The sequence below is a fragment of the Centroberyx affinis genome, unplaced genomic scaffold, assembly GCF_046629955.1.
Source record: "Centroberyx affinis isolate AG114_WGS23_722 - 3 ecotype Tasmania unplaced genomic scaffold, CSIRO-AGI_Caff_v1 ptg003958l_1, whole genome shotgun sequence".
Taxonomy (NCBI): domain Eukaryota; kingdom Metazoa; phylum Chordata; class Actinopteri; order Beryciformes; family Berycidae; genus Centroberyx; species Centroberyx affinis.
The window spans coordinates 700,573-726,709 of record NW_027281780.1 but is presented as its reverse complement, the minus strand read 5'-3'; the positions used below and the strand labels follow the sequence as shown (position 1 = coordinate 726,709).

The following is a 26,137-nucleotide window of genomic DNA, read 5'->3' as shown; positions in this document are numbered from 1 at the left end:
TGTCACAGAGAATTCGAATCCACAATATGTAAGGTGTGGCCAAATATTTAATTTAAGGCAACACATGTTTTTCTTTCATATTCTTGAAGAAGTACAGTACACTGCTGGTGTTAAGAGATCTGTGGAAAGTGCTGAGATTCTGGATTTAGATGCAAACACTAAAAATATAAAAAGCAAGAGCTGAGGAAGGTACACAGAGGAAAATGGTATTGGAAAGAGGATACGTTTAACCCCTGTAGGTTCTGGGACACTAAGAAACATAAGATTGGCTGGTGATGAGTCACACATAAGGACACAACAGGTGATGTAAGGTCAAGTTCAAGCTTGCTGTCTGCAGATAAGATGGCACAGTTTCAAGACGTGGAAAAAGACACGTTCCAAGCCACCTCAGAATGAGCTAAAAAAAAAAAAAACCTCCTATCAACTCCAATTAGAAAACCTCTTCACTAAAACACGATAACAAGTAAATCTGGAGCTCCATTCCATTCTGACACCTTATCTGTGTTTTGAATGCATTTAATTTCTGAAAGAAAACCACAGAAATGCCAGAATTTTTACTCATAGCAGACAGGTAGGGACGTGACATTTTGCATGCACTTCAGTGAGTTATGCTCTCTTCCCTGTACAAATTACCTTGGCAGACACATAATGTATGGGAGTTGGCAGTTGCTTGACTTTTGGAAAAGTACTACGAAATCTAATTGTAGCAGATTGCTGTAGGAATGTTCTTATTTCACTGTTATGTCACAGTCCATTAGGACCGAGATGTTCTTAGGTTTCCCTTGCTGTACGACCCTGGGGGATACATGAGACATTTATGGAGGGGGGGGGGGGGGGGGAGTATGGAGCTGGAGAATGACAGAAAAACCAAAAGAGTGTGTGTGTGTGTGTACCTAATGATATGTTTCTGTGCCTCCCTATTCAAATGCCAAAAGGTGTATACGTCATGGTCGCCTGCAGTACAGTGTCACATTGTCACATAATCCTATGACTGACATGATGCCATCTTGAGTTCAAAATGCCACAAGCACTCTGGGTAACGGTGACAATTCCATTCGAGGCACCCACTTTCTTTAGCATTTACATACCCGGATAACAGGTTCGGTTTTGGTTATAACCTAAATGACATTGCCTTCATAGCTGCCGACTCATTTCTCCCTTATTCTATCCAACGTTGTTCTGAGAAAACGCTTTGAAGACAGATTAATAAGTTACTGGTGAACTTCCCTGTAGAGATAACACTACCATTAAGCTCTCATTTATTTTCCTATGATCTATCATCATAATGTTTTTACCATGATCGATAAACCGTTCTATAAAAGTTAACGAGGGCAACAGTACCTCTACTGTTCACAATGTCTGGTTCTATCAGGAGGAGCAAAGCAGGTTGCCAAGACAAGCACACTGAAAATATTAGACACATAAACAACAGTACATCTGTACAACAATAAATTCTAACTACATAACTACACCTACAAGTGGGAAACATTTCTTAATAAAACAGTATTGCAATCAGGCCAATTCAACAGGCCAATGCCTGCTTGACAGATTCCACCTGCAAGGACTTGGATGCAAAATGTGGCATACTGTATAGCTTTTTACCTGACTGGTTACAACTTGCCACACACACACACACACACACACACCACACACACACATAGATACACACTCCCTTTCCTTCTCAATCGCAGTTTATCATGTGAAGGCTAACAGTAATTAGAGCATGTGAAACCCCTGATACCCTTTCAAAATAGAAATCCCCTCTAGCCAACGGGAACATTACACAATTATGGTGCAAATCTATGTCAAAGCATTCCAATATTCTGTAACCAGCTGAATATTCACTACAAATGATAGTGTGGAAGATGGTATATACCTTGATGTTTCAACTGTAAACATACTTTCATCTGTACAGCCCACACAAACACAACTTTCTCGCTCACACAGAACACATGCTGTGTCATGTTTTTTCCCCCGACTCCCCTGTCACTTTGTCATTGCCATAGAAACAGGAAGGGGAAACAAGGTGAGAGGAGGCGGTATAAGCAACAGTACAGTCTTACCTATGAAGGGGATGGAGTCCAGAGAGTCGTCCAGGTTGTTGGAGCCAGAGGTTTGCCGTGTGTCTCCCAGCCTCCTGATGTGCACCTCCCTGTGGGTGTCATTAGGCAGCCAGAACACCCCTCCCTCTGCAGAGCCCGCCTTCACTAACGGCGGCGACTTAGAGTGAGTTTCTGCTCCCTCGTTGTCATTAACGGCCAGTATGTAGGATGGATGGCGAATGGGATGGGGTCCAGAGTTTTTGTCCCTCCTTAGTACCACTACTGTAGCGTCAGGTCCCTCTACGCCCTCTGTGGGACCCCCGTTGGTCCGTATAGGGGTGTTGGTGGTAGAGTTTTCTTTCACCTTTGGCCTGAGTGTCACACCTCCATTAGTGGTGGAGCTAGAGGAAGAGGAGGCAGCTCCGCTCTGCAGCTGTCTCTGAATGGGCAGTTTGGAGGAGGGGCCACAGCAAGAAGAGGACCTGGCTGCCAGCCCAGTCTCCTGCCTGCTCTCCATCTTCAGACTGTCGGCCCGGCCCCGGAGCTGCAGGTGCTGCAGGGGCGAGGGGTAGCCGAGATGGTTTCCCGTGATGGCAGCTCTTTGGTCTTTGAGTGGGTCTGTGGTGTTAGTGGAGGATAAGGCAGGTGATGGGTCTAAGATGGGGTTTTTGACAGGCAAACGTGAGGGTCTAAGAATGAGACTGTCTGTCCTAGAGGAGAGTACAGAATCCGTCGTACCTTTAGTAAACACCGGAGCAGCTAGGGGTGAGTTAGAGAATCCGCCCCCTCGCCCTTCTGCCTCCTGCCCAGCGAGGGTCCTGTGAGGCTGAGGTAAAGCTCTCAGGCCTGCTCCCTGCCTGTTGGCTCTAGCTTCCTCTCCCCGGCAGAGTAGCAGCCTGTCCTCCAGCTCTGGCCGGCCGTACCCCGCTCTGTCCCCGGACGTGAGCCACCCCGGCTCCCCAGGCTGCTGGCCCAGGTAGTCACAGGACCGTGCCCGGGGTTTGGGGACTCCTGTGGGGGTGGAGGAGGGCAGTGTGTCCTGGGAAGCACTCCGAGGCCAGTTCCTGGCCGGTACTGTCCTCTCTGCTCCCCCTCCCAGCCTCTCCTGGGAGGCGCTGCGTAACGGAGTTATCACTGGAGTCGCTTGGCAGCCCACACCCACCCCTCGGTCATGGGACGTGCTCCTCCGTCTGACCTGGGAGCCCAGCGCCAGCCCTCTCTGACTGGTGCTGGGGGGAGGGGGTGTGCGTTGCTGGGAGTAGGCAGAGCTGGAGTTGGCAGCGGCACGCAAACTGTCCAAGCGCTCCTGGATGGTGCGGCAGCCATAATTGTGCAGCCGCTTGGCGTCAATATAATCCTTATAGGTGGTGTAGTTCCGCCAGTCGATGTTCTGGTGTGGGGAGGTGGAGGGGGCCGTGGGGGAGGGGGAGTAGTGGTTGCTGTTGGGTGAGATGGCAGAGGAGAAGGCGTCGGGTGAGGCAGGGGTGAGAGGGGCTCGAACGGGTGGGGATAAGGTGTCTGTGTAGATCTGTCCGGGTCTGGAGCTCGAGGAAGGGGAGTATACTGGGGGTTCTGTGGGACGGGACGGGGTGTACTGCAACTGCGCCCCCCCAGGAGGTACTGAGGCTATGAGGGGTCTGGCTGAGCCTAGGTCCGCTGAGGGACTGTACCGGTTCTCCTCTGTCCTGTGGCTGGGTCCAACCCGAGCCGAACGGGACGCCCTGTCCACCGGATCAGGGGGCACCACCACTGTCCTCACACTCTCGTTACACACACACACCACTGTCTGGGTCTTTGAGGTCTGTTGGGGCGGAGGAGACGGCGGAACGGGGATTTCTACGCGGTAGCTCAAGTCTGTCGCCCCCCCTCGCCTCCCCGGTCCCTGAGCCGGCCCTCGGGGCGTCTCGCTGACTGTGGAGGGCTCGGGCGCCTGGGCCATGCCCACAGCCTTAGCTTCTATCCGAGGGTAGCATATGGGAGGGGGCTCGGGGATGTTCCGGGCATTTCCGCTGTACGCCTCATTTCCCTTGAGGTATGCATCTTGGGAATAGGCCTGCAAGAGATTATAGGACATTATGTCACTTCAGTTGCCGGGAGGTTGTAGCGCTAAAATAGATCACATTAAATCCTGAGAGAACATCTGACCCAACCTGGGACAAGCTATATAAGCAAGACTTCCCTAAATGAAATACATGATAAGGAACAGGGAGTGCTGTAGTGAAGCCCTGTGTGAGACTTCTGCTATAACATTAAAAAACAAATGATGACATTCAGTTCCAAAAATGGTCATTCATGTTGACAACTGTCACCTAATTTCTTCATTTGTCAGCTCAGAATGGTTAACTGCAGCTGAACTTTATCCATCACCAGCCAATCATTTTATCGCCACACCTCGCCTATGACTTCACCACTTTTGCTGTTACAGCTACCGATCATGCAAATCTTAACTAACATCAGACTGTAGCACGGGAATGTGGTTGTTCGCGGTTTGGTTTGAAAGCAGAGTAAGAGTGGTAATCCACTAGTGTCATTTAAGAGCCTCTGTGTGAGCTGATGAGATTATCAGGAAGACAAACACTATCACTGCATTCCCTAGGAGAACTCTAAGTGACAGATGGACAACTGGATACAGCCTGTCAGTAGAAATAAAACAACACACTGAGAGAAGAGATAATACTCAGGTATATTACTCTAAACCAAACATAACCATCCCTCTCTCAACAGTTTCTCAATTCTTTCAGAAAAAAATGTGATTGATAAAAATCAACAGCTCAGAAAAGCAACAGATGTGGAAGAGTGAAAAAAGTGAAAGGCACAGAAGTAAATAAGGAGAGATGGAAGGCTGCCAGGTCCAGAATAAAGCTGTGGGACCCGGAGTGAGGATTAAGCTGGCAGGGGCTTACCCACCTTTGGTCCTGGAGAGTGGGACCTGAGGCATGAGGAGAGGCTGAACGGAGGACGCCTCTGTCTGCCTTTGGCAACTATCGCTACTTCTGTCAGCATAGCTCCACAACTCCACTGTCACGCTCACTACTAAGTCGCTTTCCTTGATCAAAACTCAATAGAAAAACACTTAAACCCCGCCAGTAATAACCTCACTCATTCTCCAGTGAAGGACTGAGGAAACGCGTGATCCCGTATTGAACAAGCATTAATTTCCCATCCTTGCTGTGTGCGAGCTCTTGAGGAAATGAAAGGGAGAGAGTAGTCGTCTTGGACTTTAATCGATAGCACTCTACCTGAGGTGTCGGGTTACGTTTGTACTAACAGCAGCAGCACGTCTGCTGCTTGGTGCCTCCCTTTAGATTTGCATAAGTCATGCAGAAAAAAAACAAAACAAAGAGCTTCCTGGATATGAGAATTGTGCAAAACTTTCCAGCAACTTTCCATGAATCAGAAAATCAAAGCTTTTGTTTTCTGTTTACACTCATCTTGCTGTCCACCTGCTTTTCAGAAAAAAAACATGCATACACCAATACACAGAAGACATACTACTGCAAGGGAAGGGTACTGTATTTTGGTTTGTTTTAGGGGTTTGACAACTTCTAGATGTGGGAGTACAAGTTCTAATGGTGGTGCAATACGCTGTGAATCATTCGGTGCAAACAAGACAGGAAAATTCAAAGGAAAGTGACTAGTTAGTATAGTTTCCCTTCTTACCAGAGCAGTGATATCCCTGGAAAACTGCAGTCCACAGGTTAGAGAAGGGCAAGCAGAGAGAAAAAAGACAAGGGAATAAAGAGAAGTAAACAGGTGAGCATAAAGAAAAATGAGAGGTACAACGCCGGCGATGAGGAGGTGAGACTGGCAACTTCTGTCACTTCAGCACAGGCTAAAAATACATCCTGCTGTGGGAACGCCGGACAGAGGCATCGCAGGAGTAGGAATGGAAGACGATTATGAAGAGGAGAAAGAGGAATGGAGAAGTGGAGAACATCAGGAGTGTCGCTGCCTGTACGCTGTCCCTCTCAGACCTGAATCCTGGTCCGGCCATCCCCATCATTTTCCTGCTTTTAGCCCCCATCCAAATCTACCAAACACCACAGCTGCAGCCAGACTACAGTGGTATACTAACGGTACCGTACCGCTCGCTTTCTCTTTCTCTCTCAACACACTCAGCATTTCTTTCCTTTGCTCTGTCACTCTCACCTGCTCACTGTCAAACCCTCCCCTCCCCCTCCATGGTTTCTCTGGCATTTCAATGGCTCATGCTCTACACTCCCTACTTCCAGTCTCTTCCCTCCTCTCTTCAGTCCCTCTCTCTCTCTCATCTGTTAGATGCTGCTCTATCATATGTTCACTTTTGGGTGAGCATAAGAGCACACTTGCCTGATCTGCGCCCTCTCCCGTCTCTCTCTTTTTCTTCCCCACTCTCTTTCTCTCTCTTTCTTCCTCTCTCTCTCCCTCCAGTAAACAGTGTGCTGAGAGGAGTCAGCTGACTGCAGCTGCACTCCCTCTGGTAGTGAGTGGCTCAATGTCTCCCAACACACACACACACACAAACACAAACACACACAGGCATTCTACACACAAAAACAGACACAGACCCACATACTGTACACACACACTTGCCTGTGTATATACACATACCATCGCATGCCTCCGTCCATCCTTATCTAAACAAATATTATTTGAATTATCTCACTCTGAACTCTACAGCAGTAATGTCATTTTGAAAACACTGTATGGTGTATTAATGTATTCTCAGTCCCCAGGTTGTTAGAGCAGCAACACTGAAAGACTTCATCATGTTCTCTCCTCCCAAAACATCAAACAGAGCAGACAAGGGGCTATTGATAGTCAAGGAGTAAATAAGTATTCATTAAGACAATTTTAGAGGAATGACTGATTCTCACGTAGGTGTTATGTATCTGTTGTATAAGTGCAAATATTGAGAAGAAAGAGAATGAAGAGAAGGAAAGAGAAAGGAAAAGAAACATTTTCCAATTAAATCACATCTTGTATTTATGTTTCACTTTAATTTGCAATTGGGGTGAACGGTACATCATGCACTAGTTTAAACCCGTAAATCTGGCTAATGGCAGGCAGTCTCTAAAGGAAAAAAATAACCTTGGCTGGCAGATCAAGCACAGAAATTAATTTTGACTCATGTTTCCCTCGTTGGGGAGAAACAGCTAATTGCTTCTGTAGAAGTCTTCGGCCTCGTGAGCGCTCAGACGCATTCCAAAATGCCAAAAGCGAGTTTCTGTGGCTTTTGGCGAGCTGCGGCCAAGTCAACTAGCTATGCGTGGAATTTAGCGTCACAGTGGGATCCGACTGAGTTCTCTGCTCCAAGGGAGAATTTCCAAGGGGAGGTGAATAACGTTTGAGGTGGCCTGGCGTTGTCTTATCGTCTGTGGGGCTCTGGACCCTGACGGATGGCGTGGGCTGGCTGTTCGCATCACTGAGCTCATCAGCATGACTGACGGAGGGAGCGTGGAACTGTGGCACAAGGTCTAGCTCTCGACATCAGATGACGCATATTGAGTCTTGATCGGAAACGGCAGGATGGCCTAGAAAGAAGTCCTGTAACCTGAAAGTCACTGATCTCTACAAGAACCAATGTGTCCAACCACAGCCATCTGGATCTTGCATGGATCAAACCTTTGACTTTCAGGTTAGAGAACAATCTTTCTAACCATTAGACCGCCCTGTTTCCAATCTTGACCGTAAATATTCATCCTCTCATTTCAGCATTGCTGGCTGGAAATCTGTGTGAGATGGACTGAAGGAGGATTTATAGTTCACTCAAATCAGTATGCATGTGAAGCTCATGTGCGAATGGGAATGCCACTTGCCTACTCTCTTGCTCTCCCTCTCTGTTAGGGAATCTGCTGGATGAAGTCTACTTGTAGGGGGAGGAAATGCTCTGGGCTACCCTTAAGCCAAGGAGAATAGTATTCTTCATAAAGAAACATATGCAAAGGCACTAAATAAAACTATATATTTGTTGCACACAACGCTATTAAGCTCAATGCAGTGGAAGCGCACCGCTCTGACACTTAATCAGATTTCAATTCGGATAACCTAAAAATGTCTATACACTTTCATGGATGGTATTTCAATGAAAACAAAACCTTCTTGGAAAAATATTTGAGAGCACTGGTGATGTTTACTGATGAATGAATGCTTACCAGCTGCAAAATGTCCTCATCCTTTGGCATCACACAGAGTTCCAGTGAGGCATCACTGATGGAAGCAAGGGTGTGGGAGTGAGAAAGAGAGAGAGAGTGGGGGGGGGGGGGGGGGAAGAAAGAGAGAGAGAGAGAGAGAGAGACAGAGAGAGAGAACACAGGAGTCAAAGTGTCGAAATGCATTGCACTCCTCACACAGATTTACTGTAAGAAATGTGATGATTATGTCTAATAATAACCGCAGAGGAGAGTGAGTGTGGAACAAATGGTACATGCATGGTTGTCATTGATAAGGAAATTACATTCCCTGTAACACTGAATGTGTACTTCCCCTAACAAGTTTTACAATGACAAACGCTCCTTTAATGATTTACTGACTCACTCTCTATGAATATGTTATTCAGTCCACAAACATGCGCTGTGGTGTGTTGTACTGGAGAGATTTGATAGAAACTTGATAGACATGGGCATTAGGGCCTGAATCAAAGTGGCATTCATTCTATTCATCATAGCGAAGCATACGCAATGAACCATGAAATTGAATATAGAGTGATGGGGTCCTTACCTGTTCTGGATCAAGGCTATGACTTGCGAGTAGGTCTTCCCAATGATGCTCTCTCCATTCACCTTCACTATCCGATCCCCTGAGGAGAATTTGAGAATAAATAACGTGCCAGCAGTTTACTGGCAATAACAACATAACAAATTAACAGTTAACTGCACTACTGTGGCTCTGCACTCGAGAAAACGATCTGGAATCCGGTCAATACGGCTCTTGACCAAGGAAACGACTCTGGAGTGTCTCCCGTCAGTAGGAAGATAGATCTGTGTCCAGATCGCAGGAGAATAGTAACACCAAGGCCGGATGCCAGACACTTGTTTACTCGCAGGACCCCACGTTGGGACCCGTCTCCATTCAAGTTTTCTGAAGATGGCCATCTTACAGGAAGACAGGCGAGGAGAGTTTAGCAGAGAAACTAGATAATTGTGGGAAAATCGGTGTACTCCCCTGTCCCAGGAGAGGAGAGGGAAGAGATAAAAGGAGAGAGCTTAGAAGGCTTGTCCAGGCCACTTAGCATTTCCTGTAATACACTGTGCTAACCTGGCAATAATGCTGACAGCACAGCGCACAGAGCTGCAGCTGTGCACGGGTTTTAGTTACCACAGTGTCACTTCCATTTCAGGGAAAGCACCTTGCCCCAGAAATTTGAAGGAACCGATTCATATATTAACAAGGAAGGAATTCTAGCCGCTTTATTACTTTATCCTTGCTGCTTCAAATTAGAAATGATTCACATGAGTGAGAGGAAGAAAGAAAGTGGGAGACCTAAAAAAAAAAAAAAGAAAGAAACAGAAAGTTGGAATACCAGAGTGCATCTAACGCTTAGTTCAACCTCCCACAAAGGAGCCATCTGTTATTTTGTAACTCTCATATTTGTTTTGCCTGGCGGCTTATAAGGAAGTGGAATTAACTACAGACGTGAGGAAATCTTGGCATCAAACAGCGCTTTGAGGTCAAACGTGAGCCAGGCATAGTTAATCATAAGATTTACCGTTTATCAGAAAGAGTGTGACTGCAACGATCTCCATGGCAACAGTGTGTGTGTGTGAGCGTGTGTGTGTGTGTGTACCTGTACAGAGTCCAGCTCCGTGGGCGGGGCCTCCCTCCTTCACTTGCTTGACGAAAATGGTGTCCATTGGCTCCAGACGGTTCCGCTGTCTCCCTGGCAACGACAGAGCACATGCACGCAGGCGATTGGTCACACAGTCAGGAAGAGCAAGGGGAGAATCAGAACTAGGCCATACTGTAACTGGCTGGGGAAAAAGAGTAGAGCTTCAACTGCAGCAACACTGTGGCTTATTGAAATGACAGTCGTCGATTGACCGCCTGCAAAGCAGAGCCGCGTGATATTGACGAAAAAATGGCATTGCAATTTTCCCGCTGAATATTTCACTTGTGATATGAATTGCGATATACTGCATGCGGATAAAGCTTTTTCTACATTGCGGTGGTGTGGGTGGGACAATGCAAATGCAAAAGGATTGACTCGATTTGAATGAGATAGAAAATTGGCAGCTTGGCTTGTGGGCAAAACATGAACTGTTATCAGAAGCTGTCTGAGTTCATCTAAGCTGCTTGTGATTGGGAGAGTAGTCAATATTGAGAGGTAAATATTTGTGTGAATAACAGAGCATCCCTGAGTACATGTAGAAAATGTGTATGCATAAATATGTTGCACAGCCAATGCGAAAATGCCTTCTTCTTCAACTCTGATCAGCATCAATGTCAGCTTTTCTAAACAAGACACCCTCTGTCCTATTGGTTGTCAAAGACACACAAGCTCAATGCTTTAAACAAAACTGCCATTTATGAAACAAGTCCTAAAATATCCCTTTACACCCTGAGTCCTGTGCATCACTCTTTCCCTCAGTCCCTCTTTCCATCCCTTCCTCTGCACCCTCAGTTCATCCCTCCATCGGCTCTGATACGCTGTCAAACGTGTCCTGAGCTGCAGCGTGAGACAGAGGAGAGGTCAGAGCGTGCTGACAGGGCTACAGGCAGCCAGGCCACGGGGGAGTTGGGTTTCATACAACAAAGAGAGAGAGAGAGAAAGAGAGAGAGAGAGAGAGAGAGAGAGAGAGAGAGAGAGAGAGAGAGAGAGAGAGAGCACAGCATGTCGTCAGGGAGAGAGGGCAAAGCAGGAGGCTGGAGGACATAATCTAGCTAATTAAGACTGAGTGTGAATGTGTGTCAATAATCTCATCTTCAGAATACACGTGTGATATGAAAAAGAAACAGCGATGATGTGTGTGTTTGTGAGAGAGGGAGAGAAAGAAAGATACATCCCCTGTCCCTGGGCCATAAGCCACACTGTCAGTTGGCCTCAGCTGCCTTTTAAAGCCCTCCGCTTTGAGGAAGTGCAATATCAGAGCACCTCACTGCTCTTTTCTCCGCAGGGAAGGTTGACAGAGTACGCATGCTCTTTTCAGCAACGCCCTGCCTCACGGTGAAACCACACATTGAAAACTGGGAGCTGCCCAATGCAACCAGTCTTCTGTCTGGCAGTGAGCAGCTCTACTGGAGCAGTTGTTGGTTAAAGCAATATTCCACTTCCACTTTTAACATGGGGCTTATTCAGCACTTGACCGCCATGAAAACCATAATATAAACTAATCACCCAGATCGGATGCGGACGAGTTTGTAGCGTTCAGATTTTTACTTTCCATTCAAAGAAAATAGCCTGAAAACTTAGGCTATATTTAACACGTTCATGAACAGATCCAACAACAGATCCCGCTTTTAAGACAACAAAGTAGACCTGGGTCCATCGTCATTTTGCATTTCTATTCTCCCAAACAGGAAGTATCTCTCCTAAACTCTATTCCTCCCCTATGTTCTCCTCTATCATAAAAATGCTAATTTATGTTCTAAAACGTTGGAATATTGCTTTAGTGCCTTGCTGAAAGGCACCTCCGCAGTAGATGTCAAGGGAGGGGAGAGTGTTTCTCACACGCTCTCCACAACCAGTTTATCCCAGTTAGTCCAGGGAATTGAACCTGCAACCTTCTAATCACAAGACTTCTGGGCTGCCTCTAAAAAACCCACATATTGCACATATTACACAGGAACTTGCTCCCTAATCCAGATATTTGTTTTGGTAGATTTCAAAATGTAATTCATTTCAGTTCCTGTTGGCAGAAAACTTGCCTTGTCACATTGCCCAAAAAGTTCCCTCAATGTTTTCAGCGTGGGTTGTCGCACATGAGCATGCCCTTTTTCCATTTGTGATGATGGCATGTCAGTGTGGCCAGTGCATTCACCTGCACACTCTGCTGCCTCCCTCTTGTGGCTAAAAGTGTTACTGCCAAGGATTAATGCCTGTGACGTACATAGTTTTGATTTACAGATCATCTGTGTGACAGCACCTAAAAGCTACAGCCTCACCAAAGGGAATTCATACTATAGCTGACGGATCAGTCCTTCAACACTCTGACCCATCAAACCCTCCCTCTGGTACCTTGTGGTGACATAGTAATCATCACTGAAACCTTTTGACGGTGGTAAGAAGCAGCTCTGTAACTGCAAACTCACAGGTTTGATCCCTGCCACAGCTGATGCATCTTTCTGAAGTGTCTTTGAGCAACACACTACCCTGCCCTACCTGCTCCCTCACTGTACAGTAAGTCACTCTGGATGAGAGTGTCAGCTGCTGTGAATGCCTGAAATGTCAACAACAGATGCAGGGATTTTTTTGATCCAGCAGAAGGCAGTAGAGTACACAAAATGTTTCTCATCTTTCTTATGACTTTGACATTACTGTGGAACACTGTAAAACCGTCAAGGGCAACACCGTGTTACCATTCACCTTCATGCTAGTTGTGTTCTCATTGGACGACCCGGTGTCATCATGCTCTGTTGAGACGAGGATATACACTTGACATATGGAAAATGACATTGCAGCATAAAGGCTGTATTGCTCTTTGCACAGCCTTTAGAAAATTGCATTGCAGCATTGTTAATGTGTCACATTCTTAACTTCATCTTTAGTCAGAAAGACTTATGAAGGATATGATTGACCTGTGTTGTAGGTGCAGATGTCAACCGATGCCTCCCTTCCCCCCTACCCTCTCTCTCTCCCCCTCTCTCTCTCCTGCTCTCTTCCTCTCTTCCACTCCCACTCTGCACTAGGCAGATTCCCAATCCAGAGCCAATCTCACAGCGCTCCAACTCTGCAGCACAAATTGGATTCTGGAAGTTTCCATGCCCTGCAGCTGGATGAACAGGATTAAATGTGCAAATCTAAAGCTTTAGATATTTTAATGCTCCCAACCATCTTACCAAAGCATAAACTACTGTGTGGATTAATGAAATACATCAGCCCACCCCATACTGACACTGGGCGTTCCAAAACCCAGAATGACTGTTGAAAAACTCTCTTGCTCTTGGATGGTACTTGGGGCAAATGTTACGCTATTGGACAAGGCAAAAAGTACTGCATGCTTATAGACTGTACACTAAAGGGAGCATAATGCAATTAGTGATCTCGTGAATGCCTGAACTAGACCTTGGCCAAAATTTGCAAATAATTCTCAGCTCAGTATGGCGTCAGGTAAGTTGTCAGTCACAGTAAACTGAAGTGAACTGAAAATACTTCCCTGTGATTGTTCATGCTTGCTTCACTCATTATAAACCTAAAAGGCTAAAATAAACAATACAAAAGTACTTGCTGTTTGACCCTAGTCTGGTGTGTGCATGTGTGTTTTCTCAAAGTTAAATCTGGCCCTTACTATAGTTGTTGAGTCAGCACTGGCTTGAAAATCTAGTGGTATGATAAACACAATTACAAACACATTTAATCAAAATAACAATATTGATGACTACACTTTCCAAATTGCAAGATAGCGCAACCTTTCTCCTGGTATTGTGCAGAAACCATGGCCATAAAAATCAAGCTGCAAATTGACCAAATCCAAAGCACTGGCATTTCGCTTCTCTTCCCAGAATAGGTTTTATTATTTTTTTCCCCACAGGCACTGAAAAAATAAATTCTGCAGACAAATATGTCCACACGTTTCGCAATTCACATCGCAATTGTATTAAGCAAAAAAAAATGGCAATGTGACTGTTTTCTTCTTGTTTCCCTATCTAGTCCTATGTAGCAGTGCACATTCAATGGCCATCCACTGGTGTGGCTGGGTGTCAGCGTTGCTCTATGGCCTTAACAAGCTCTGGTTTGGCTGCCGTCCCCGGCTGCACAGCTGGGCCTGGTTGTGTGGGCTGGCTCCCCGCTCCCCCGTTGTTTTGGGTTAGATAATGTTATTCTACAGAGGGCTGGGCCCACCGCCCGCTCACTGCATTAACCCTGGCGTAATGCCTCTCTATCCATCTCGCGCTCTCTCACACTTACAAACACCACATGCACATACAAACATGCATGGGTATACATAAAACATACACAACAACATATGCAGATGTGCAGTCGAAACAGTGTTCCCAAGCTCTCTCACTCTGACAGAGAGAGAGAGGTGGATCTGGACCTGAGCTAGGAACTGTGTGTGCTTTCCTCCAACTTTCCCAACACTTCAAACGCAGAGGAGGAGGAGGACTGTGTGTGTGTTTAGATGGCTATCTATCTCAGCTCTGCTCCAGCAGAGAAATATGAAAATGGGAGGCACATGATCCTGGCACAAGGAGGTCTCCCCATAGTGTGGGAAGGTCAGAGCACAAGCGTACTCCACTTAAATCCACAAACTCCAACTTCCTTCAAAAGCACAGCGTGCCGTATTGTCAAACTTCGACTCGAAGGAGTGGGATTGCCCTGGGCGAAGAAGACACTGATGAAGCTCTGAAAACATTCTGCCCGTCATGAAATTAAATTAAATATTGGAATATATTTTCTTTGTTGATCCCATTCCCATGAACAGACATTCTGTGCACGGTTAACACACCGACTAGTCTAAGCGCTGTGGCATTTGTACAAATTTACTGTCAAACTTCAACCCTGCCAAGACACCTGGGTACAAAATAGCAACCCGACCCTGTTCCTCACCCCCTTGTAACCCTTAACAAACCCACAGCCTCACAACTGTGTAAATAGACTTTGTCAGATGGCGAAACAGCTTGTAAGTGCCAGTCTCGGATGGACAGGTCTCATTTCACTAATCGCTGCACTCCGTAAACAGCCACAGCTTCATGTCAGTAACCTAAGCACACAGCGGGGGAAGGTATGCCAGCGTGCCTTAAAGCCCCTGTCATCACTGACAATGTCAAGTCAGGAGTTTGTCTTTGCATGTGTGTGTGTGTGTGTGTGTGTGTGTGTGTGTGTGCAAATAACAACCCGCAGGGCTAAATTCCTGAAGGGCTGGGGTCCTTCCCAAATAAGTCACTTCCACTCCTGACCTGGGAGAGAAATGCCATAACATGGCTGACACCATTACTACATCTGTCCGCTCATCCGCTCATTGCAGCCTCTGTCAACAATAACACACACACGCACACACACGCACACATCTGGTGTTTTTTTTCCACCATGGACAGAAAGGTGGTGGTGTACTTTCCATCACTTTTTTCTAAGAATTCCAAATACCAAAATCCACCCAGGGGAAAGAGGATACGTACTGAATTAATTCTAACCACACAGTGAAAAAGGCCATGTTAACAGGTGATTCAATCTTGTATTAAGATTGAATCCTCAGCTTAAAATCCTATTTTTTCTTAAAACAAGCCAAACAATCTGTCAAGGGGGTTTCAGTTCAACTAAGCTTGTTCTGGGAATTGTCTGGAAACAATGAATTGCAATATCTTGAAACAGATGGTGTGACCTTCCTTATACTAATATACTACCACTTGTTTCAAGAAAACTATTAAAACAAAGCAAATTAGAATGAGATATTTGGACTTGCTTAAAAGAGGGTTTTAAGACTTAAGACCCATGATTAAATTACTTCAAGATGGATACACATATCAAAAAAAGTTGTCAGACTTAAAACAATTTATGCAAGAACATACCTGTGGATTCTCTGTATTTGTAGACATATATTCAAAGATAAAACACAGGCCAGGTGCTGGAGCCAGAGTAAAATAAGAGACAAAATGTGCTATTAAAATGAAACTGGATCTTGTGAGTTCAAGTAGGGCCTGATGGGAACAAAAGCTGGGGAATTTTAAGTCAAGAAGTCATCTAGGGCAAAAAGAAAACAGATATAGAGAGAAACGGAAAGAGAAAGCAAGAGATAGACAGAGGAGAAAATGAAAGAGAGAGAGAAAGTGAGAGAATGAGAGAGAGGGAAAGAGAGATAAGGAGAGAGAGAGAGAGAGAGAGAGAGAAAACTTTGAGAGACGAGCAAGCTGGACAAAGCTCTGTTAAAGAAGGTGGGGCGTTTAAAAACCCACTAGAGAATACTGGGGAATTCTGTTTGCTTGTGCTATGGCTCCCTCTGCAATCTTTATGGATGCTAACCAAAATCTGACCAAAAAAAAAAAATTACAAAAATGAAGGAAATAAAGCCAATATCTGCAGCGAAAACTTTCACACAGAATGAAAAACAAATATTTGAACAGATGGGGAAATTTTTATATCGCTCTTTTTGCTGCCTTGAAGTACCACAGTTTCACAAGCATAGCACAATACGCCTCATTTGTGTTTTACCCTTCAACAGCTTGCTAAAATACACAACCGAAGAGAGAGTGAGAGAGAGAGAGATATAGAAGGGGGGGAGGGACGAAAAATGGAAGAAGGGAAGAAGAGAGAGAGAGTGAGATAGAGAGGGGGATTTGAAATAACAGGCGCTTGGTATGTACACAACCGCTGTGAAAGGAAACAAACAAGATCCATATTTGAGACGCACACGCACGCACACACACACACACACACACACAGAGTAAGGCATTCATCATTCCTCTGTTTCCATGTTTGGGTTGCGATGAACTTCCTCCATGCACCTATATATCTATGTCTGTGTTTGTTTATCCATATTTCTATGTCTATGTCCGTGTGTGTGTGTGTGTGTGTGCCTGTGTGTGTGTTTCTGGGGGTTTGAAGTGTTTCCAGCGGCAACACCCAGCTAGTCAACATGCGGTCAGCAGGCCCCCTCTCTCCAAACACCAACAGCCTCATCACACGCTGGCCCGGAGTCAAGCAAATAAACTGCACTGCAGCTCGCTGGGGAGGCTGGGAGGCTGCAGCGAACATCACAGACCTGCACTGCTATCTGTGACTGGGACACAGAAAACCATACAAAACTGGACCTGGGTGGCTTAAAGCTGCAGTATGCACCTTCTTTTTTTTTTTTTACGTTAAAATAATATGTACCTATAGGATATATTATACATTATCAGTCAGAGTCTGTGTTTGACCTTGTGTGCACATGCTGAAATCCCCCCCGTTTGCCTGAAATTGGCTTTTCAGTGATGTTCGGGATGTTTTGGAGCGCATACCGTTTGCTATGGTTGCGACTGGCGGCGAGTCGGGCTGTGGCTATCAAGCGCAGGGAAGCCATAGCAACAGCAACAATGGCAGAAAGCAGTAACAAATGAAAGAACCGCAAAGCGAAGCATGTGGCAGACAAGACCTGTTCGAAAACACAGTGAGCGTTGGCATTGCTTTTTGCAAGACTTTTGCTGTCTGCTTCTTCAATGCCTGATGTGGCTTTACGGATGGTGGTTACCTCAGCCTGATGAGCGACAAGTGTTGGGGAGCTGACCAACTGAGAGGGAGGAGGGTGGAATTAACAATACAAAAATTTGCCTACTGCAGCTTTAAATTCGCCCTTACTTTTTACATTTTAGTTATTTTGATGACACCCTTATCCAGAGCAACATACAGTACAGTGCTTGTAGGGGTTTAGTGTCTTGTTCAAGGATACTTTGACAAGAGAAATGGCTGTTTATGGACACAGTGGCTGTTGTGGGTATCGAACCAGGGCTCACCACTAGGCCACCTTGCCACTGGACTATTCATTTTACTGCATTTACCTTTGAGCCTCTGACACTCCTATCCAGAGCAGTAGACTATGCAATAAGAGAGCAGGTAGGGGTTCTCGTTTTACACAACGATACTTTGAAAGGACACATGGCTGCTGATGGGCACCTTGGCTGTTGCAGGGACTGATCCAGTGCCCTTTGATTTATGGGACCTCTCTACCCACTAGGAAACACTTCTTCCATCTATTATCAGACTACTTAACAGCCTTAAAGGCAGTGTTAAAATTATACGGTGTAAAAACTAAACAGTCGTGATCAGGAACTGCTTTTATCGCTTGAGGTCCAGTTTGAAATTGAGAGTGCTGCGTGGAAAAGCCAGGCAGTCGTGAAAACTGACTCCAAACGACACTCAAGATCCTGAGAAACATTTTAGTCCAACATGCGTAGAACCTTTTCAGAAATGTCTAATAATTCTGATTATTTTTCTAGATATGGATCACGATTGCTTTTACTGCATTTTTTGCACCACATACGTATCAACATCACTTCTGAATTACATGAAATGCTTCACCATTTACAATAATGCCGATATTCTGCGCTTATCAGTTGTGGAAGCTACAGTCGCAATATAAGTTTATACATGATTAATTGTGCAGCCCTTGTCTCTATCAGCTGTGGACCCGCAGGGGGATTCCTGACATTTCTGATATGCATACATGCCCCGCTACCTGTCAGCATGGCCGGGTCTCTGAGCGCGGTGTGAAGCAGAGAGGGATTTATGGGAAGCTGGAAGCAAGCCAAGCGACTTCCTGTGGCAGCAGGGGGGGGGCTCTCAGGGTCATTATTCATCATCTATTGAGCTGAGCAGGGAATGGCTCACATGCACTTAACAACACACTACATATTTGATAATATAGGCACTTACACAGACACACACACGCACAAGTTCAAGTTCATAAAAAGTGTAACACTTCCATGCAAGAATGTGTACAGACACACAAATTCCCCCAAGGGTTTCCTCTTGCCACAGCGCGGCCCTGTGTCTGTGTGTGTGTGTGTGCGTGTGTGTGTGATGTTTTATGTTTCGGGGCCTGTGGTGAATGAGGAGGGGGGGATTGAAGTGGAGGGAGGGAAGAGGGAGGATAGTCGAGGAATGTGACACCGAGGGCCAAGAGGGATGCTGAGGGACACTTACAGGAATCCACCACTTGCTCAATTTCCCTTTGAGAGCCCTTCAGAATCAGATTTATCACTGCTACGCAAACGCTCCACTCACCCGCCTTTCACCCTGGATTCTTCACTTTCACTGTCCACTTATGTCATAGCAATCCACTGAATCACACCTGGTGGGGCACAACCCAGCTTTGGGTCTTTAACAAGCCAAAAATCAAGCTAATGACCGATGATTACTTTCCTAATTCAAGAGTATTCATGAACATAGAAATCTTCTGCACACCTGAAGGGGAGTCTTAGTGACAAGTGGGTAGGAGGAGCGCAATCAATGAGAAGTAAAAAACCCACAAAAGCTGTGTGCACTTGCATATTAAATGATGGAAACGTTTCCAGATAATACATTTATTTAATATGCAAGTGTAGACAGTGTTTGGGAGTTTTTACCTCTATTTCAAGAGTATGAAAGGGCAGCGTTTCTTTTAGAGAGATTTCTAATGCACAAACAGAGCCTGTAATGCCAGGTCCACGTCTTGCGCTACCACTGCGTCACCATATCGATGTTATGACAGCTCAAGAAGCTGAAATTATGTCTTTTCTGTTAAGCATGTGCCAAGATTTAGCGGTGTAGTCTAAACAGTATCAGCCATACGACGGTGTAACCCAGCACATGAGATACGAAAGCAGTCTCAGTGCTGTGGATCACGATTATGAGCGTAACATAAACAAAGATTAATATCTTTAAAGTCATAATCCATGAGATTCTCACTTTTTTTTTGGCAACATCTTTGGTGCTGAGCGGTAATGTGGTGTTTTTGCACTGCACTTCCCAGAGGCAGTCAAACAGTGTGGCCAGTACTGTGACGCCTTTTTCCTTTGACTTTCTTTTGATGAAGTTTGACTTTTTGCAGGTACCGGTCTTTTCTTTGTCTGTTCAGCCATGGTGGCTATCGCTGCTCAACTGCTACCCAGTTCTTCTATTATTTATTCCAAACAAACTGCTGTTGCTGCTGCCAGAGACATAAAACGCAAAAAGCATTTTCCCAGAGAAAGACCTACCAGGTGTTTAGAACAGATGTAATATAAAAGCTTGTAAAAGCTTTCATGAACTGGCTATAGGTTGAATCACTATTGTGTTACATTACTTGGCAATAGAGAGTAGGAAATCAAACATTTATTTATATGAAAATGTCATGGATTATTTCTTTAAGACCAAACTGTTGTTTGGAATGAACTAGAATCAGATTGAGAGAGAAAGGTGTCCGATTGTGTGTCTGTGTGTGTTTGTGCATGTGTGTGCATGAGAGCATATGTAAATGTGCCTTTTTTTGTATCTGTATACCGGACAGACGTGTGATGCGGCGCAGAGCTGTTTGAGAGAGCTGGTGATGAAGCGCAGCAGTGCTATCCCCCTGCTTTCATGCTGGGCTGGCTGCAGACGTGAGAGGAATAGAGAAGACTGGAGTGATGGGCCGGATGCTCTGAGGAATGCTGAGGCCTTGCCAAGCTAACAGCAAAGCTCTGACTGCCGCACTGAGGAGGAAGGACGGACCAGGGCTTCAACCACCACAGTGCAGCATAACACTGCGGAAAAGACAGCTTCACCTGCAATATGCGGCTTTATAACGGCAGTAATATCACCTCCCTGCCAGGCAAAAACAGGGCATTTGATAAGCTATCAATGAGAATGCGTTTGCTTTTTCAGTGATGAAAAATTGAGCTCCTAAGACATTTAGACCAAGACACTATGAATAATCAAAGTGAGTCTAGTTTATTTGAATCTGTGAAAAGTGAGGATACATTGGGGAAACTGACTGCTCTCATCCTAATTTGATCCCTATTCTAGTGACAGGAGAGCTAAGGACTGGAAAGTAAAAGAAGACAAATGGTTTCTGTGTCATGGTCAGATCACTCTGTCTTCCTTTTGTTTTCCTCATAGCCCCACCTGAAGTTTCAGCTACACATGGTGCACATCCCTGCAGCACATACAGTAATGTAAAAGATAAATATGTCTTTCTACACTTACCTCGGCTGCCATTGTCTTCATCCTACAAGAAAAAACAGAGACGAAAAAGATGTCAGATGATTCCTTATTCAATTTCATAGAGAGCTTTCCTTAATGAAGACGAAGTGACTGTCCCAGCAGTGAAGGAGGAGGAGAGGATCCAGAGAGGAGGAGAGGAGCGTTCGCTATCATTAAACACAGTTAATTGAAACAAATGCGACAAAGGACACAGGGGGACAAGAGGCGGGGCGGTCCAGAGCGTTACCCGAAAGTTTTATAGAAAAAGCCACATCATAGACATGTTTGTGTTTTTCCATTTCCTTAGCGCGTAAATCCTTAATTTCCCTCAGAGCGCTGGTTAAAACCCACACGCCTCCTTTAATCCGTACCCCCTCAGTGACACATATGTTCTCCATGTATCCTTTAAGACTCCCTGCTTTCCCAAGGCTTTCCTTAAGACTGTCTGACCCTCTTCAAGCTAACCCCAATAGGCTGAGACTGAGATTACTCAAGAGCTCCAGACCCTAAAAGTAATTACAATGAAATTTGGTGAATGTACAAGGACAAGGATTAGGTTTTTTTTTTCTCCCAGTCATGATTGGGTTACGTAATGGAGGACCTGGTTAGGGTCTACAGTAAGTGTGACTGGACAGGGTGAAATTTAAGGTTTCAATTTGAATATTTCCCAGATTCACTCAGCCATGTCTTATGGTAAGCGGGCTAGAGAAGACTTAGACAGTCAGCTAAAAGTTTTACAGAGCAATTACTTGCTTTTGTTGTGTAATTTCATATATCAAAAGCATTATGAATGAGCATAATGCCAGCTGTTACTGCAGGAGACAGGCTCTATTCTGCTTTTACAGGAACTGTCAGTTTTTATGAGAACAAACTCTTGCTAATGGCAGTTCAATGAAAGTTCATAGCAAAACTCTCATATCATAAGATTAAGTTAAAGTGAGATCATAGAAACACAAAGTGGCCCAGATTGGACTTGAAGTCACTGACATATGAGGATGAAAGAGGCCAAAACAACACTGTGATACCCAGGAAGACCTCCAGGGAGAGCCTGCCCATCTATTTGGTTGCACAAATCTCTGAAATATATAAACTGTCGTGCCACAGTTTCTCATCTGAATGTCAGAACCTCAGCCAAAAGCTATAAGAAAGAGAGGGCTTTGTATGAAATCCTTCTTTGCGCACTGAAGAGGTTGTCAAAATACACTTCAGAGCAAAATAAACACAACTTATCCTGAATTATCACTTACAAAAAATCTGACTCCCCCCAAAACTAGGGAAGCCGTAATAAGCCTTCAGAAAGCTGACTTGAAAACACATTTTCCCATTAAAGGAAGCAGTCCTGTAGTATTTACCTAAAGCCCTGTAGACAGTGTCCATTAGGAGGTGGAAGTGCTTTAACATCAGGATTAATGCAAAAGGCAGCTTGCTGCTGATGTTATCCACTGGACGGCTGGCAGACATCCCAGGTGGGATGATACAAGTCAGAGACACTCTGTAAAACCTTTCGCTGTATGACTTTGACATTAAATGACATTACATGTGCATATTGACATTACAAGTCAATAGCAACATTGTGCTGCCCTTTAGTCTAGTCTCAGTGATGAGCACTTAAAGAGTCTGTTCATCTCCCTCTGCAGATACTTATGCTACTACATGCGATACTTTCCCTTTTAGCTATAACAAACCCCATCTCTAAAATACTAGCCAGTCCATGTAAGGTGAGCACAGGCTGACCTCGGCCAAAAAGAAAATGGATTCAAACAGTTAAATACAAATTTAAATACAAATCTAACTAGACAGAAATTTGAAGAGCCTCAAATATTGATGTTCACTTGCATGATGTGTGTTTTCAATTCAAAATCTTCTAATTTTCCAAATGCAATAAATGTACTGGTATTTGTCTAAGGCTATGTTCACACTATAGCTAAAAGTGTCCAATTTCTGTTTTTTTCCCCTCGCGTGACACAGATCTGATGTTTTCAAACCAGTGTGAACAGCAAAAAGCTGCATGGAGTCACATGTTTTCAATTCCAATCTGGACCAGCATTGCCATGACAATAAGTAAACCTTACATGATTCACGTGACACATTGGTCATAATTTAGGCGCCCATGGCAGTTTGGCTGAATCAGCGTTAGCTTGGAGGACAAGAAGACACAACAACGGGAAGAAACTGAAATAGCTGACTTGACTGGTATTTGGGGAGATTTCTTGATTCAGTCGAAACTGAAAAGCGCATACTGTAACTGAAATTTGTTTGAAACAAAAACGGATGTGACATCTTTTGTTATTGAGAGATAGTTGACTATATATCAGTCTACATATATACTGTATATTTAGCATTGATTTTGTTTGCGTGTGTGCATATATTACTGTTGCAGGAGTAAAGAGAGATGGCTCAACTATACTGTAATAAATATCAGTCTTGAACTGAGTATCAAAGTCTTAAAACTGAAAAAATATGCCAATGGTCTGAGATAATTTCATCTGTTTCCAATACAGTTTCACTTTGTTTAAACATTTTGTGACAATGTCTTGAAAGAAGGCAGACCACCCTACTAGCATCAAGCTTATATCACTTGATTCAAGATTATTTGCTTTGGAAACAAGTGAATATATTATCTTACCCCACATGCAGAATTGTTCACTTGCTCAAACCAAATTACTCAGTACTTTATTACATGATATGTGTTGCAGAGACAATGTGCTCTCACCTTAAGAGAGGAGTGGACGGCAGACTCAGGCGGGTAGACGATGAAGTGCCGCAGCGTGAAGCCGAAGCCCTGGGAGGTTCGGCGCAGGTGGAGCGTCTTGGGCCCCGGCCAGGAGAAGGGCTCCTCCTCCCCACCGGGAGAAGCCGTGGCCGACGCCTCGCTCTGATCGCGCCCATCCTTCTGCTTGGCCTGGAGGGAGGACAGACATACAGGGAGGTCAGCGTTGATCTTTGGAACATATAGAACCTATATTCTTTTTCCAAAAACACTGTACAGCATCATGAGTACATACATTCTGAAAATAATTGGAGAGAAAGATGAGAAGGGAGGGGAGCATTTTAAAAAAGGCTGTCTTTAGTGATCACGATGGCATTTTGTGTGAGATGTTTGGAATGAAAACATGGCAACCATACTGTTATTCAATAAAAATAAAAAAAAACTGGCAGCATATTGCGCCATAGATGATGCATTGCTCCATTCTAAAGAAACCAAGGGTGGCTAAAGAGAGAATGACATATTAACAGTATAACCATCACCATACATGTGGTGACTGGTAAGAATAAACCCAGAGTCACATCAAATTACAGTCACTCCACTCACTTCACCCCTGGTAATTGTGTAAAGCAAAGTGGCTTTGCTATAACAAAGAAAAGTCTGTTTCCGCGGATGAAACAGCCCATGGGTAAGCATGGACCTTCCTTCCCAATTCCATTTAAAACACAAGAAATCCCCCTGTTGTTGATTCTTCACAGTTATCACAGTAGGGCAGGTTGTTTCTGCCGCATAACAAGGTGTCATTTTGCGGTCAAGGTTTGTGCGGCTCTATGCCTGGTGCTCGGGTAATCAGAGGAGGAAGTAGAAGTAGAAGTTCACTGCAGGTTGCTAGGTTGTAAGGTGCTTGTGTGTTAAGTAATGCTGCGTAAATAATTGATAAAACATTGACACTACAGTATTGACAAATGTAACTTGCAAGAGGCTGCAATTTTCTTCCTCAGGAGCAGTAATGTTCAAAACAGCTTCTTCAACAAGATGTTCTGGTGTGGAGTGTAATCCCTGACCTACAATCCTACAAATCAAGTCGAAAAAAAAATTGCACAAGCCAGGTGTTCGGCTCTGTCAACACGAACACATGACAGATAGCTGTTGTCACACTGATATGTGAGTACTATCACAGTGGAGTAGGAGTGGATTTACAGGTAAGGTAGCTTCAAGTGGTACTGATTGCATAAGTAGTTATAACTCTGTAATATTTTGTAATACCACCCCCAAAACACACACACACACACTGAGAGTAGAGTAAACAAAGAGGCAGCCCTTTAAAGTTAGTCCGAATGTGTCACAGAGTTCATAGTATTCCCTGACTCTTAAGGACAACAATTCTACATAGGAGCGTAAATGAGAAAACCGCCCTGGTCTCCCCTGCTGCTCTGAGCTGTCTGATCAGTGAGAAATGCATCACATTCACTAGAAGCTGTTGATTAGACATCACATGCATTGCGATTTGATATAGTTTCCACAGTTAATCATAGAACGCCTGGTGTGGTTAGTTGAAAATAGTCAAGATGTTGATAAAAGATGCCAAAAAATACAGTCAAATAACTTTGTTCCTGACATTACAGAGACTACTAATCGTGATTAATAACAGAGAAATATCTGCCAAAATAGCCGGGATTATCATTTTCGCTGTAATCGTACCGCCCAAAGTTCCACAACGATACATATGGCTTTAGTTATAGCACATTTGGGGCTGAGGAGGGCTATTTGGCGTGTCTGCATGATGACAGACTTATCTTCTACATTCCTTTGTACCTACTATGACTAACACGGGATAAAAACAACCCCAAAATACTGACCGCTCTCTGCTTGCATAACATGTCACCCTAAGTTTAAATGCCTACATAACACAACACATGCTGCACATCAGCCATAGCCATCATACAGTAAATGTTCTATTATAAAAACTGTTTATGAGGAAAAGGGCTTTACACCGCTTTGGTCTCAAATGGCAACTGTAACTAAGCAGAAAATACAGTGAGTCACTTCAGTCTACGTCCATGACCCTCTTTTCCTGAAGATGATGTTACGAGACCTAAGAAAAACACACACACATGCAGAGGTACTGTAGACAGAGAAATCATAGAGCAAACCAACAAAGAGCTTGCACTGTGATATGGGCCAATGACACAACATGCTTTTTTTTTTCTGTCCAAATCCATTATTTTCCCCAAAAATATTAAAGAAACACATGATGTAGCCTAATATATTCAATTATTCTGCAATGAATGCTTCATACAAACTTCATTCATTTTCTTGAAGAGTAATTCATTTTTGGTGTTCCAAGTCCAAAAATGTCAGGTGATGCAAGAGTCCAAACATACAAGATTGGGACAAAATTTTTCTCAATACAATTCTTAATCTAATAGTTATATGCATTTTAGGCACGACAGTGATTGAAGTTTTCAGTGGTGGTAAATACAGTGAAAAGGCATGATTTCACTTTTTTATATGGTTGCATCACTCAAACTGCATTTTAAATCCATTTTGGTCAGAATTTATTTTCCTGGTCAGACTTTTCCTGTAACGTTACCCTAAACACACATCAGAAAACTCTTCTGTGACTCTTAATCACAA

At 44.4% G+C, this 26,137-nt stretch overlaps 1 protein-coding gene across 1 annotated transcript in view; it reads right to left on the bottom strand.

Annotated features, from left to right (window-relative positions):
• Nucleotides 1-26,137, bottom strand: part of arhgap21a (Rho GTPase activating protein 21a) — a gene marked incomplete at its 3' end in the record, with an annotated part of 70,673 nt that overhangs the window by 8,928 nt on the left and 35,608 nt on the right. The window contains exons 2-7 of the mRNA XM_071541836.1: nucleotides 23,507-23,695; nucleotides 20,797-20,818; nucleotides 9,808-9,900; nucleotides 8,742-8,820; nucleotides 8,177-8,231; nucleotides 2,064-4,095 (exon numbers count right to left, since the gene is read on the bottom strand). Coding sequence (XP_071397937.1) covers nucleotides 2,064-4,095; nucleotides 8,177-8,231; nucleotides 8,742-8,820; nucleotides 9,808-9,900; nucleotides 20,797-20,818; nucleotides 23,507-23,695 — 2,470 coding nt within the window. The remainder of the gene's footprint in view (nucleotides 1-2,063; nucleotides 4,096-8,176; nucleotides 8,232-8,741; nucleotides 8,821-9,807; nucleotides 9,901-20,796; nucleotides 20,819-23,506; nucleotides 23,696-26,137) is intronic.